This window comes from Mauremys mutica, chromosome 11, assembly GCF_020497125.1.
Source record: "Mauremys mutica isolate MM-2020 ecotype Southern chromosome 11, ASM2049712v1, whole genome shotgun sequence".
NCBI lineage: Eukaryota > Metazoa > Chordata > Testudines > Geoemydidae > Mauremys > Mauremys mutica.
In genome coordinates, this window is record NC_059082.1 from 19,764,921 (window position 1) to 19,778,822 (window position 13,902).

At 40.4% G+C, this 13,902-nt stretch overlaps 2 protein-coding genes across 3 annotated transcripts in view; one reads left to right on the forward strand and one right to left on the reverse strand.

Annotated features, from left to right (window-relative positions):
- The window catches only part of FAM227B (family with sequence similarity 227 member B), a 200,951-nt gene that overhangs the window by 170,964 nt on the left and 16,085 nt on the right, over positions 1-13,902 (forward strand). The window lies entirely within an intron of this gene.
- Positions 1-13,902, reverse strand: part of GALK2 (galactokinase 2) — a 72,908-nt gene that overhangs the window by 3,256 nt on the left and 55,750 nt on the right. For both annotated transcript variants that reach the window (XM_044979822.1, XM_044979821.1), the window contains one exon: positions 1,017-1,218. In XM_044979822.1, coding sequence (XP_044835757.1) covers positions 1,017-1,218 — 202 coding nt within the window. The remainder of the gene's footprint in view (positions 1-1,016; positions 1,219-13,902) is intronic.

The window sequence follows — 13,902 nt, forward strand, 5'->3', positions numbered from 1 at the left end:
CATTCAATGGACATAGTTTCAAAACTAATTTTATACGCTGACTGAAGTCTGGTTCCGTGTTCAGTTATTCTTGTTACATTCTGCATGTTTTCTTCTGTTGGTCATTTAGAAAGAAATCTGATGGAACTTGGGAAACCACCACATTTTTCTTTCACTATTACATTTTGGTCCATCTAATTAAAATGTTCCCAATAATTTTAGTTTAATACAATCCTGGCTACATGTATGCATTAAGCTTATCTCTCTCTTTGGATTCTATGCTACAGAACATTTTTTCTTGCATAGCAGTGTCCATCTAGTTGTGAATGTAACTAAAAATGACAGACCTTTATTTTTTCTACTTTTTCTTTTGTCTTATTCAAACTGCACATTTGCCCATGCCTTGCATGGAGCCAAGACTCCACAGCCAGAGATCTTTCATTGGCTCTACTTAATCATCCCATAGTCCATTCAAAACATATTTGATATTTAACCACTTTACTGCTGCCTAGTATATCAGTTGCATTGGACGAAATGTACTTTTAGCATCAACAGCTGCTAGTCAATGATGATTCATAGTGATTTCAAGGCAACATTAGATCAAAGACTGCATTAACAGTCCTGAAGCTGCAACGGTCGTCAGCAGTGAAATGGTTAAGGAATATGCAAGGAGAAATAAAATCTAAAAGTAGCAACTGAGAAGACATTTTAAGAAAACTGATCATGAACTCTTCTGAAACCTAAAAAAGTAGTAGCCGACTTTATTTACTGTGAGATTTCTTGATGAAGAGTCAGTCCAGAAGTAGAGTCCATCATGAAGCCATAAAGTGCAGCTTTCATCTGACAAGCATTACTCAGATGTCAGCAGGGAAACATTTGACTACATAATATCCCTTTAGGAGATTAATTTTGTGATAAGAGACAAGAATATTTTTCTTTCATTTTAAAACTACAATAGCTAATGATGTCATGTTTTCTCATCTATTCAAACCATATTCTCAAAGAGGAGTTCTCGGTTTATTGCTGTCAAAACTTACAGGCAGATGTCCACCAGCTGATCCAGTTCAGGGCAGCTGCATTCATACATGTCCCTGCAGCTGATATGACTCTGGTTCATTAAGTCTCCCAGCAGCTGGATTGCACTAGCAGGTGCCTCGCTGCATATCTTCTTAAATTCCAGCACTCTGCCAGCTTCGGTGTACACATGCATAGCTCGCTGGTACAATTTAAAGGTGGTAACTAAAATAAAGTGAAAATATTCATGTTACAATTATTCATTAACAGGTACCTAATTGAAAAGGAAAAAATGGAAACTTAAAAGATTTACATTTGTTTCTGTAATTTTTAATTTATATTAGACGGCTTCTGAGTCAGAAGATTTTTGCTATAATCAACACTTCTTTTTAGAAGCTGTTTTAATACTGTTTGGGGATTTCAAACCAAAATGTTTATTATAGTTTTGACGATTTTATGTATGTTCTAGCAAGAATTACAAGGTGGATGAAGTGACAGACAACTCTTCATGCAAACAGTTTGCAAGGTGCTTTAGCATCACGTTACAAAGATTAGAGTCGGTCTGACCCTTTGAGTCCATAAGATTTATTTTTTTTTAAATAAGAAAGGGAAATCTTGCTCAAAGAACATTTTTGCCAAACATATTTTTAAACCAGTTCTAATATATAACAGTGATCCTTCCACTCCCCCCCTCCCCCCAGAAGCTGACGTTAGGCCACCAGAGTCCCCAGGCCCTGACCCTGTAGTCAATGCGAGGTTTGAAGAAGTTCCATTGCCTGACTCTCTGCTGTTAAAAGCAGTGCATGGTTGAGATACGCTTCACAAGAAGGCAGCCCTACCTTTTTTTCTCCCTTTGATCCAAAGAACTGCCTCTGGGTTCTTTGGATACCTCTGGGTCACTGTGGGGGTAGAGGGATGTCAACCCATTGTTGGGGTAGCCAACCCCTTCAGAGACAGAAGGACACTACATACACTCCCTAGAAACCAGATGGGAGGTGGGACTGGGAGGCCCAGGTCTCAAGTTCACACCCAAAGGTTTGGGGGTAACCAGAGTAAGAAGGGGCATGTGAGAGTTCTGACCCTTAGGCTCTAAAGAGAGAAATTATACAGGATGGTTGTCAAACAATTCCATATGATGTATGCTGGCTTGCTAGCAGCATGCTTACAGTTGAAATACCTGAAATATGAAATTATGAAAGGTCATGTTAGAAATGGCATCCAGTCAGTGGGTTCTCTTAGAAGGCCGATCAAGCACTCTAGTTACATCCACTACTTTAGGGCAGATGTGATAGATATGGCAATTTTTGAGGGAGACCTTACTGAATTAAGTTTAAGTATCTTTGAGGTCCACTGTATTAAATGAATAGTTTATGTATTACTGTTGGCCAGGATTGTAAGTAACCTCTCAAGGCAGGAGATGTGGCAGTTGTGAAATCTGGGTGTTCAATGGACTATACTGAACAACATGGCATACAAGAACAGACTTTTGGAATAAAAAGTGTTAAGTGGTTTTCCTGGGGAATACATAGGAAGATGTGAATACAAATTCCCTAATTCCAATTATGCAAAAACCCTGCCTTTTGAAGCTATGCCCTGAGGAGAGGGTCTTTGTCTGCCGATTATCTATTACCAAAGGCCAAGATCAAAAGCCCAAGCTGCTCTCCCCAGCCTGCTGCTCTCCCCAGCCTGGGTTCTGGTTCTGCATGTGAAATGGTTGTGAATTTGTAACCACTGAAAAAACTCAGTTGTGGGTTTTGAAGGACTGACACTTAATAGAGCCTGAGGTTGTAGTTGGGGTGTCCTCTTGTAAGCTTTATAGCTTGCGTGTAGGTGCTTGTATTGTTCTTAATATGTCTTCTCTATAATGCTTTCACCTTAAGAATAAATGTGCTTGCTTAAAACTGCCAGGCATTATGCTGTTCATTGCGTCTGGAGAGAAAGCTAAGCACAGATGCTGACCTGTTAGGCAGTCTGGCTTGCTGGGAACATCAGAGTGTGGGCAGGGAACTGTGCAGCCCGGAAAAAAAACCATTCGGGAGGTAGAGAGCTGTGGGTTTCTACCCAAGAGAGGTGATGGCTGAAGAGCCAGGAACCTAGAGTGGGTGCCCTTGGTAGACCATGCAAGGGGAGTACAAGTGCATTTGCCCTGAACTGTGACAGAGGGGGCATGCACAAATCAGCCTCTGGATCTGATATTCCACCAACAGCTATAAAAGTACCACTTCAATAACTGTTCCTTGCTTTGGTCACCATAGGCAGATTTGGGACCATTCTCTCCTCCTCGATTGCACAGGTAAATTAAAATCTCTGCAGTTAGCAGAATGTTTATTGGTAGATAGTGTTTGTATTCGAATATTGACATTTTAAATAAAGTCATGTTTCCATTACCACTTAGTGTAGATTCCTGTTATGGTGAATCCAGAAAAGTGCTCAGGGTCCAAACACTGTCCCTCATGTAGGTGATAGTCTTTAAGTAGAATGCCTCTCACCAGTATGGCCTTTAGTCTCAGTGCAAAGAAACCAGTGGGAGGAGACTTTGAAGAGCTTATTCTTGGAGGAGGCTATGTCCACTTGGCCTTCTGTATTGGAAAGTTGTCAGATTCATCTCCAAAGGAAAGAGGAATCTTTCCAGTTGGAGGTCCACTCATTGTACTGAGAGTTATGAATGCTCTTAGCTGCTTCTCTGAAAAAAAATCTCTTTTTCAGACACTCTAAGGAAGAAGTCTCATCAAAACACTAAAAATCTAAGTGCACAGAGTCAATCTCCTTATTGTATAGGAGACTATCCAGATCTAGATGTATCCCGGCACTGTCAAAACCACTTGGATCAGGAAGGCTCAGCATATCTAGCTCCTCGGTTCTAAGGTATTCAGATCCACTGATGGATGTTGAATCTGTCTATTTTTTTGGCACGGGAGGAACGTTCAAAGCCAGGGTTTTCACCAATTCCATCGGGGAACTCAATCTGGAGGCCAACTTGAAGTCATGGTTAGAATGAAGAAAGGTCTCTCGGGTGGGTTCTTGGATCCAGGCAATCTGCAGATTCATCACCAATACAGTAAACGCCCCTGACTCATGCTTCCAGATCTGAGGCTGTGAGGGTGAATCTAGTGCTTTCCCTGTGGCCAAAACCAGGCACAACGTAGTGGTGTCCCACACTGTGCCCAGTAACATGTCTTGTTGCTACCTGTAGCATCACCAATATCTAATTCTCTTTATTTAGAATAAAAAATTAGCTAGTGTAAATTAGGACTTCAAAAGAGCTACACCAATTTACAGCTGCTGAGGATGATGTACTGAGACAGATTATAGCAAATGGGCTCATATTATGTGATAGATAAAACAAAACAACTTTTTTTCCCTTTGGTGATAATATTCCTTCATTTACTATGTAACTCAACTACTATTTAATAAAGATGAATTGAACATGGCTGCCTTCTGAATACAAGCTGGTTTTAGACTAGATTAAAAAAAATGGAAAGACAGGAATGTCCCTTGGAAGCTCAGTCTTATTGGAAATGTCACTGAGCAATAGAGGAAGCTTAACCAACCATTTCTGATTTAGTCGATGCATTCGGAGCTGTGCTTTACCATATATTTCCATCTTTTTGTTGCTTCTGTAGCTGTTTGCAATATGTGTTGCAGAATAGTGCCTGAGAGTTCAGGATTGGCAGGGAAAGGCTGCTCTGCACAGAAACCAGAGCGTTCTTTTTGAGATGATTTCTCTTTAAATATTCTTTTCTTATGAAGCTATTGTTTTACAGCAAGGAGATTTCTAAATGTGCATTCATTTAGGGCATATCTGAAGTTGCGTGAGAGATTGCCATAGCTCACACTCTCTTGTAAATCACCATTGAACAGTAGTAATCCAAAAAATGAACTGAAAACATGTCTGGTTTCAATTTTAAGGTAAAAGTCTTGCCAAAGGCTGTATTTGATTCAGAGACCACCCTTTGGTAAAGCAATGCTTTACTGGCCAGATTACCTTAAAACACTTTGTGGTTGTGTTATGCTCATCATGTTATGTATTGGCAACTAGAATGAATCTTCTAACTGCTGGCTGCTAGCCAGAAACTCTGTCCTTGACAGCATTCTCTCATGTCATGAAGACTCCACAAACTTGACATTTGGTTTGACTATAATCTAATGTTATCCTTTCAAGCAATTATTACATTCAAAATGACAGAAACTGGTTTTGTGTTCTTGTTGTTTTAAACTCCCTTGCAAACATGACTTTTTGCCAAGTGAATATCAGTTAAGAAAGGATATCATTAGATGAAAGGTTTCTGTTTTTTACAGTTTGGAGCTGTAAATCTAAACTTGGGGAAACCACAAGTGTCATAGATATGACAGAGCATAGCAGCAATCCAATCCAAAAAAATTAACCACGTGCTTAACGAAATCTTTTTATAGTGTTTACCTCCCCATACCCCCAAGTCTGATGCTCTGTACAAGTAAAATAAACTTCAGGCTGCCAACCATCTTTGTATTCAACAGGCACTGCCTCTGATTCGGAAACTAAGGATATACATAAATCCAGACATATGCTGCAAGTAATGGAGAAAGCTCTTCCACATTAGGGCTATCTAAATACTCACTGCCATGCAATCAAAAATATCAACAGTAAAACTGATATTTCTAACAACTGGATCTATGTCTGAACTGGAGGCCACTGACCTAGAGAGAACAACAGCCACCACTGCACAAATAGGAAAAGATCTGAATTGACGGTCCTTGGATAAGAGCCATCCAGCCAAGGAAGCTTAGATGTGTGCAGGAGATGACTATCCCAAAATCATTTACTATGTAAAAAAAAATATTGGCAGGTGGCTTTGTATTTTACAAAGAGAACAGAATGATCATTGGAGCCTCAACCTACCGTGGCCAAAGTGGCAAAGGTATAAAACTTACAGATGCACAATACAAATCTTATATCTGAGCTAGGAATAGAGCTGCTTTAAAGAGCTACGACTACTACAGAGCCATCAAAGGTGAAATCCTGCAGTCCCTACACAGGGGTTAGACTCCCCCTGAAGTCAATGGCAGTTTTGCCCGGATAAGGACTAAGGGCTGCAGCATCTTCTCTGTTACCTGGCTCAGAAGGATGCAAAGGAGCAGCAATTAGGACACTAAGGGTATGTTTACACTACAATTAAAAACCTACAGCTGGCTCATGTCAGCTGACTCGGGCTCATGGGGCTTGGGCTAAGGGGCAGTGTAGCCGTTGGGCTCAGGCTGTAGCCTGAGCTCTGTGACCTTCCCAGCTTGCAACGTCCTACAGCTCGGGCTCCAGCCCAAGCCCAAACATGTTCACTGCAATTAAACAGCCCCTGAGCCCGAGCCCCACGAGCCCGAGTGGGTCCTGCAGCCTCATTATGGGCTCTGCGGACCTGGCCTCCATGTTTCTGCAAAGGACTTGCCCTTAAATGACTTCTTCCGCGCCATCAGAGCCCTACTCAAATGGGTCCAAAATATTCATTGCCTACTAACTGCCCTTGGAGGAAACATTCGGATTTTTCAATGCACCAAGGGCTGCAACAACAAATCTTAAGAGTAAACTGCCGTTAATGAAACCTTGTCCGAAATCCGCATAAAGTTCTTGGAAAAAGCAAACAGCAATAGGCCAGGGACTATTAGGCTCAAACAAATATGGGTTAGTTAAATTTAGCAGAGAACTGTACCATGGTTGGGGTTGGGTTTTTGTTTTTTGGTAAGGTTATTTTTGAATTTTAAGTGTATGAAAATCGTTCAAACCCATCCACACGGCTGCTGAAGATTTTTTTTTAAATAATAATTAAATGTGGTTTCCAGTAAATTGTATTATTTGTTATTACTTCACTTTCAGCAGATTCCTTTCTTTGGAGTTTCCTGCAAAATTTGACCTTTAGCTAAAAAATCAACCTCTACTAGGCTATACATTTTGTCAGGTCTCATTGGCATCTGCTTAAGATACATTTCACTGTATATTAATGAACTAAACATGGCTCATCTCTGAAGATGTAGTAGGGCTGCAAGGAATCTATCGTAGGGGAAGAATTCACCATCCAAAATCTTAAAGGGAAAGATTCTACCACCTTTACAAATGTGGAATATACCTTTCTCTGTAAGGTGTCCCATTGATTGCAGTGGAACTATTGGCAGAGAAAGATAATACTGAATGTGTGTGACCGAATCTGGCCTTTAATATATACAAGAAAATGTTGCTATGTGGTGTTATATTTCATCCAGGGCAGATTATGATTCCCCATCCTCTTACCCACAATGGTCAGTTGTTACACACACAAGGCATCCCAGTCCCTCTAATGGGCCTACTCCTGTGAGTAACTACTAGGGGTGTCGATTAACTGCAGTTAACTCATGCGATTAACTAAAAAAAATTAATCGTAATTAATCGCACTTTAAACAATAGAATACCAATTGAATTTTATTAAATATTTTTGGATGTTTTTATACATTTTCAAATACATTTATTTTTATTACAACACAGAATACAAAGTGTACAGTGCTCATTTTATATTATTTTTATTACAAATATTTGCACTGTAAAAATGATGAACAAAATAAATAGTATATTTCAATTCACCTTATACAAGTATTGTAGTGCAATCTCTTCATCGTGAAAGTGTAACTTACAAATGTAGATTTTTTTTTGGTATATAACTGCACTCAAAAAGAAAACAAAGTCCACTCAGTCCTATTTCTTGTTCAGCCAATTGCTAAGACAAACAAGTTTGTTTACATTTACATGGGATACTGCTGACTGCTTCTTATTTACAATGTCACCTGAAAGTGAGAACAGGCATTCATATAGCACTTTTGTAGCCGGAATTGCAAGGTATTTACATGCCAGATATGCTAAACATTCATATGGCCCTTCATGCTTCGGCCCCCATTCCAGAGGACATGCTTCCATGCTGATGATGCTCGTTAAAAAAATAATGCGTTAATTAAATTTGTGACTGAACTTCTTGGAGGAGAATTGTATGTCTCCTATTCTGTTTTACCCACATTCTGCCATATATTTCATGTTATAGCAGTCTCGGATGATGACCCAGCACATGTTTAAGAACACTTTCACTGCAGATTTGACAAAATGCAAAGAAGGTACCAATGTGAGATTTCTAAGGATAAATATAGCACTCGACCCAAGGTTTAAAAATCAGAAGTACCTTCCAAAATCTGAGAGGGAGGAGGTGTGGAGAATGCTTTCAGATGTCTTAAAAGAGCAACACTCCGATGCAGAAACCACAGAACCCGAACCACCAAAAAAGAAAAGCAACCTTCTGCTGGTGGCATCTAACTCAGATGATGAAAATGAACATGCATCGGTCCGCTCTGCTTTGGATCGTTATCGAACAGAACCCGTCATTAGCATGGACGAATGTCCCCTGGAATGATGGTTGAAGCATGAAGGGACATATGAATCTTTAGTGCATCTGGCATGTAAATATCTTGTGATGCTGGCTACAAAGTGCCATGTGAACGCCTGTTCTCATTTTCAGGAGACGTTGTAAATAAGACGTGGGCAGCATTATCTCCTGCAAATTGTAACCAATCTTGTTTGTCTGAGCAATTGGCTGAAGTAGGATTGAGTGGACTTGTAGGTTCTAAAGTTTTACATTGTTTTATTTCTGAATGCAGTTATTTTTTGTACATAATTGTACATTTGTAAGTTCAACTTTCATTATAAAGAGATTGCAGTACACTACTAGGTCAATTGAAATATACTATTTCTTTTGTTTGTTACAGTGCACATATTTGTAATCAAAAATAAATATAAAGTGAGCACTGTACACTTTGTATTCTGTGTTGTAATTGAAATTAATATATTTGAAAATATAGGAAACATCCAAAAATATTTAAATAAATGGTATTCTATTATTAACAGTGCAAATAATCGGGTGATTAGTCAAGATTAATTTGTTTAATCACTTGACAGCCCTATTAACTACTCAGCAATGTGAATAAATTGTTCACAATCTGGTCCTCTGAAAACAGAGCAATTGCATGAACCTTTCCTGAACACAACCCCACTCCCACCCCCAGTCAAGACATATTTTAGAGATTATGGCACCTACTGGTTTAATGGTGGCATTTTTTACCACAGAAATGCCTGCCCTCTAAAAGTGCTTTTTGTTGCTAAAGTAGACCGACCACTCAATTATTACTCTATTCTAGTCTTCCTTATAAGTTACACATGCACTCTGCTACCCCGCAGCTACAGCCTGCTAAAGAGCGCGTATGTGGCAGTATGTTTAAAAGTCCACTTCCAAATATGCCTTTCTGTGCCAAAAAAAAAAAAAAAAAAAAAAGTTACAGTGAGTTCTTGCACTGAGCTCACCACTCTTTTGGACTACTTCGCAGTGTGAGTGAAAGCCTATACAGCCCCACTCATGCAAATTGCATTGTGGTTTGAGGCTTATTTTTTCAGTAGCAATATTTTTCCCGAATTTAACGTTCGTTTTCTGAGTGAGGGTTAACTAGCCAAACCCACAGATGCTTTTAGCTCCCATGGTGATTCTGTTCCCAGGTTTAAATATCAAAATTAGATTACTGTTTTATATGTAAAAAGGAAAAATTGGTTTAAGACTATCCCATTTAAAATAGAAAAACATTTTATGGCAAAAAGAAGACATTATTTTACAGAAGATTATCCTGCTGCGGTGGGATTTATAAATACACAACCTTCCCACCACAACTGCAGCCTAAAAACTTTACGAAGCAATCAAATCCAAGCTGAAACTATAGTGAACTGCACTTTAGAAAGTGAATAATTGATAATAAATACTATTGGTTCTAAAGACGGTCCCAAGGCACAAAGTGTAGGTCCAGATCCGACCTTCTCCTAACTTTGGGGGTTTCAGCCCCAGGATTTTGATTTTGCCCAGACAGCAGCAATGGAGGGTGAGGAGATTCAAAGGTGGCTCTAAGCAATTTCTATACCCCTCTAATCCCGAGGGAAGTGGGGTGATGTGGTGTAGACACCTAGCTTCCCCAGTGTGGGAGGAATCCTCAGTTACCTGGTCAAGATGGCTTTTCAGGGTCTTTGTGATCCAAACAGTGCAAAGAGGCGGGAGCAGAAGCCAGGATCTGGCTCAACAGCTACCTACAAAGTTTGGATATGGAGCTTAGTTGTATTATGATGCCTGGTTTTGGTTTGGTCCCACCTCTGATTTGCCCACTAGTTAAGGAAAGTGTGCTGCAGATCTCAAAAAATTCAACTTCTAACAGGCTTATGTACATCATTGCAAATTCAACTGCAACTATTCTATTAAATAGTCTTGTTAAACCGTGCAGAGAGGGGTCATGCAATTGGTTAAGAAGCCTCACTAAAAGGACATGGAGAGGTCAAATTGGAGAGAATGGGAATTTTTAATATTAATAGAAGGGAAAGAAAGAGGTGGACCTGACTGAAATGTATGTGATAATAGACAGTGCTGTAAAGTGAGAAGTGTGTGCGCATTATTCCTTTCCGATTGGCTAAAAGAAAATAGCCCAGTTGGAATCTGCAGCGTCCCTCTTCTGTATTGTTATCCCTGGCTTCATCCAGTGTGATGAAGACGTGGGTGAAGCTTTGAGCCACAAAACCAACATTTCATTTCTCCTCTCCTAACCCATAAGCATCTGGGGGGAGGGGTGCTGAGACTAATAAATATCTGTAAAAAATGCCCAGGTTCTTACACAGGCTGCAGTATAAGCACAGAGCATTACTAATAATGCTTTGAGAGATGGCAGAAGTGGAAACTGCCACAAATTTATGTTCAGCTATAAAGGAAAAACTAGAATCCAGCAAATAATTTAACTAAATTCTCTCCAACATTTTTGCTTTCGTTTGCTGTGTTTTTCACAGTATCATAATGACAAAGCCTGGGTTGTTTATCAGTATTTTCTTCTCTCATAGCAAGAAACCAGGCTCTGTCATTAGGATACAGTGTAAAATACAGCAAACAAAAGCAAAAATATTTTTTCTGAAGAGGCTGTAGCTTTCCAAAACCAACATAAAGTGTAATTTGTTTGGTGTATAACAACAACAAACAGTTGATTTTATTTCTTTGCTCTGTGTCTGTCTTATTTCTCTTTATATCTAATTTTACAGGAATCTGTTGTTTAGTTTTATCTTGTACAAATGCAAACAGACTTCTGCACAACCCATTTTAATTGGCTTTATCAAACAAGATCATGGTCACGCAAATTTTAAGAGATTTTGTTCAGCGAACATCTGCAAACACTAGACAGAGCTATAGTATAACATTTCCTTGGACTTTCTTCTATTGCTTTTATGTCAAAAGTTTTCATCCAGACTGGGTTTTTTTTTTAAGTCAAAATAACGATCTGTATAAACAATTCAACTCTACTGAGCCTTAAAAGTTAGCTTTTAAAAACAGAGCTATGCAGTACAGTCATATCTGTGAGTGACTATTCTTATACTGTTTCATACGGGGGGAACAGGGGAGGGGATAGTACACGAAACTGAGAACCCCAATGAGTTCCCATGAAAATGGAAGTGTGTGGGGTAGGAAAGGGGCTGAAGAAAGAAAAAGGTTATTCATACCCTGCAATATCTAAGAGCACATAGTTCACGTAATACAGGTGTTATAGACATACAGACACTTCCCGGGTTACGCAAACCTGACTTGCGCAAATCTGCACTTGCAGGAAAAGTTCCGTAAATTCTGTAAGCTAGAAAGGTTGGGGTTTTTTGTTTTTTTGCATAATGGTCGGGTATACGTTCCCAACTTACGCAAAATACAAGTTATGCAAGGCATTCCGGAACGGAACACTTGCGTAAGTCGGGGAGCGTCCGTACACACTTCAGTATATTCTACATATAATGCACACAGGTATTATACAACCTTCTATAGAGACCTAGGGCCAGATCTTGGCCTCTGATTCCATACTCGCATCTCTCCAGCATTGCAAAGGGGTAGATAGCTGTCCTAACTGGGTAGCTAAGCATTCTGGGTAGCTTAGCATGTCAGGGGAATCCTGGGATGGCATAAAACTGGCATAGTTGGCTCTGCACCACCTGCTCCCACCTCTGTGTATGTGGGGTATTCCAGGGCCAGCCAGGGTAATGAGAAGGCCTGGGGTGGGGGGAGACTCTGCCCCCGCCCCCTCCCCCACACACACACGGGAGAAAGATGCTGGGGAGGAGTGGAGAAAAGGAAGAAGTGAGTGAGCTGGTGGCAGGAAGGGAAGGGTTGAAATAGTCACAGGAGAGTGTTTCAGGCAGGCTTGGCTCTTGGCCCTACAGGATTGTGTGCATTCTGTGACAGGCACATTACGTTCTGTGCCTTTTTCTCACATCTTTTAAGAGGCATTCACTACAATTTACCAGAATGTACCCAAAGCTCCCTAGCCACAGGGGGACAACTCTGACCCCTAGAGACAGCAAGCAAGTGAGACAGAAATAGTTCTACCCAGCTTTGTGCATCTGGGGCTTCCCATGCTAGAATAGTTCTGGGTCCCCCAGTGTCACTGCAGAGGTGCAACGATGTGGCATCAGGGCCCTAGGTGGCTCTCTCGTGTTTTGCAATGTCCCCAGACACCACTTACTGAGAAAGAGAATATCCCGGAGAACGGTTTTGGGGAAGGATTGGCAATGATGCAGTTAAGCTGTGGAGGCAGCAGAGGGACTGTGGCCACACTCTGGAAGTGACATACCTTAGTCAGAAGTTTGGGTTTCTTTACATTTATAAACCTTCAGTTGCACTGGTGTAAAGAGTGAAGCTGGATCCCAGAGCTCAGAAAGCCACCGCAGACAGACCGGAATAATTTCTTATATCTTTTTGTTCTTAAAACATTTTTCAGTAATTCCATATTTACACTCAAGAAAATTGTTTGATTTCAACATACATACAGTCCACATTACAGAAATGGCCCCTTTGGGTCTGCGGCCATAACTATATTGTCTAATAACAAGTAGAAATACACGGGAAAGGTGGTAAGCAAATATGTTACATTGATTTCTTCCATAAACAGTTACCTAAAGGGGGCAGGGGAAACAGTGACCAGAAATGCCCTCTTTCAAAGAAGAGGATGTAGACCACATGCTACCCAAGGCAAGTTTCCTGAAGCATGTGCAAGTTTTCATGGGTTTTGATGATATTTTGTTTCACTTGGAAATCTGAAATGTTGGCCCCATCTATATAAGGGCTTGTATCCCTGGTGGGGTAATCTGGTCTACGAGGTGTGATTTCTAAACCACACTAATGTGTTGCGCATTAACTGCTCTGTGTGGACCCTGCTGGTGCACTTTAATGTAGTGCTATTTGAAACAGAACTAAGCTAAAGTGCACATGGAACCTTAAGAGTACGTCTATGCTGGGAGTGAGCCTCCCAGGCCCAGGAGATGGGCTCAGGCTAGCAGGGTTTAAGCTAGCATGCTAAAAATAGCAGTATGGACGTTGCAGCTCGGGCTGGAGTTTGGGCTCTCAAGCCCACCTGACCTCCTACACTTGAGAACCCAAGCTTCAGGCTGAGTTGCAATGGCCACACTGCTATTTTTAGTGCATGTGCATGAATTAATTTGCAACACATTTGTGTGCTTTAGAAATCATCCCCCCATAGAGCATATTGCCCTTAATCTTTAGTGTGAGTTAAGGAATGGTGTTTAAAATTGGTTTCAACAAGACTCCAGTGAAGTGATTGCTAATATGGGTTGATTTTGACAGAGCTATGCTTTAAAAAAGTTCTGGAATGTAGATTCTTCCTAAGCCATGATTCTAAGATGGCTTGGCTCTGCCCACAACAGCCACTCCAAGTGTTTTACAGACTGGTTTTGCTGGAACTATGTTTAAATTCATTTCTCTATTTCAGTATAAAGATGGGAACAAACGGGGCTTGTATCATAATAATAGCAGTTCTTTCACCCAAGAAAACCTCGCACAGGGTCCTGCTGAACTCTTT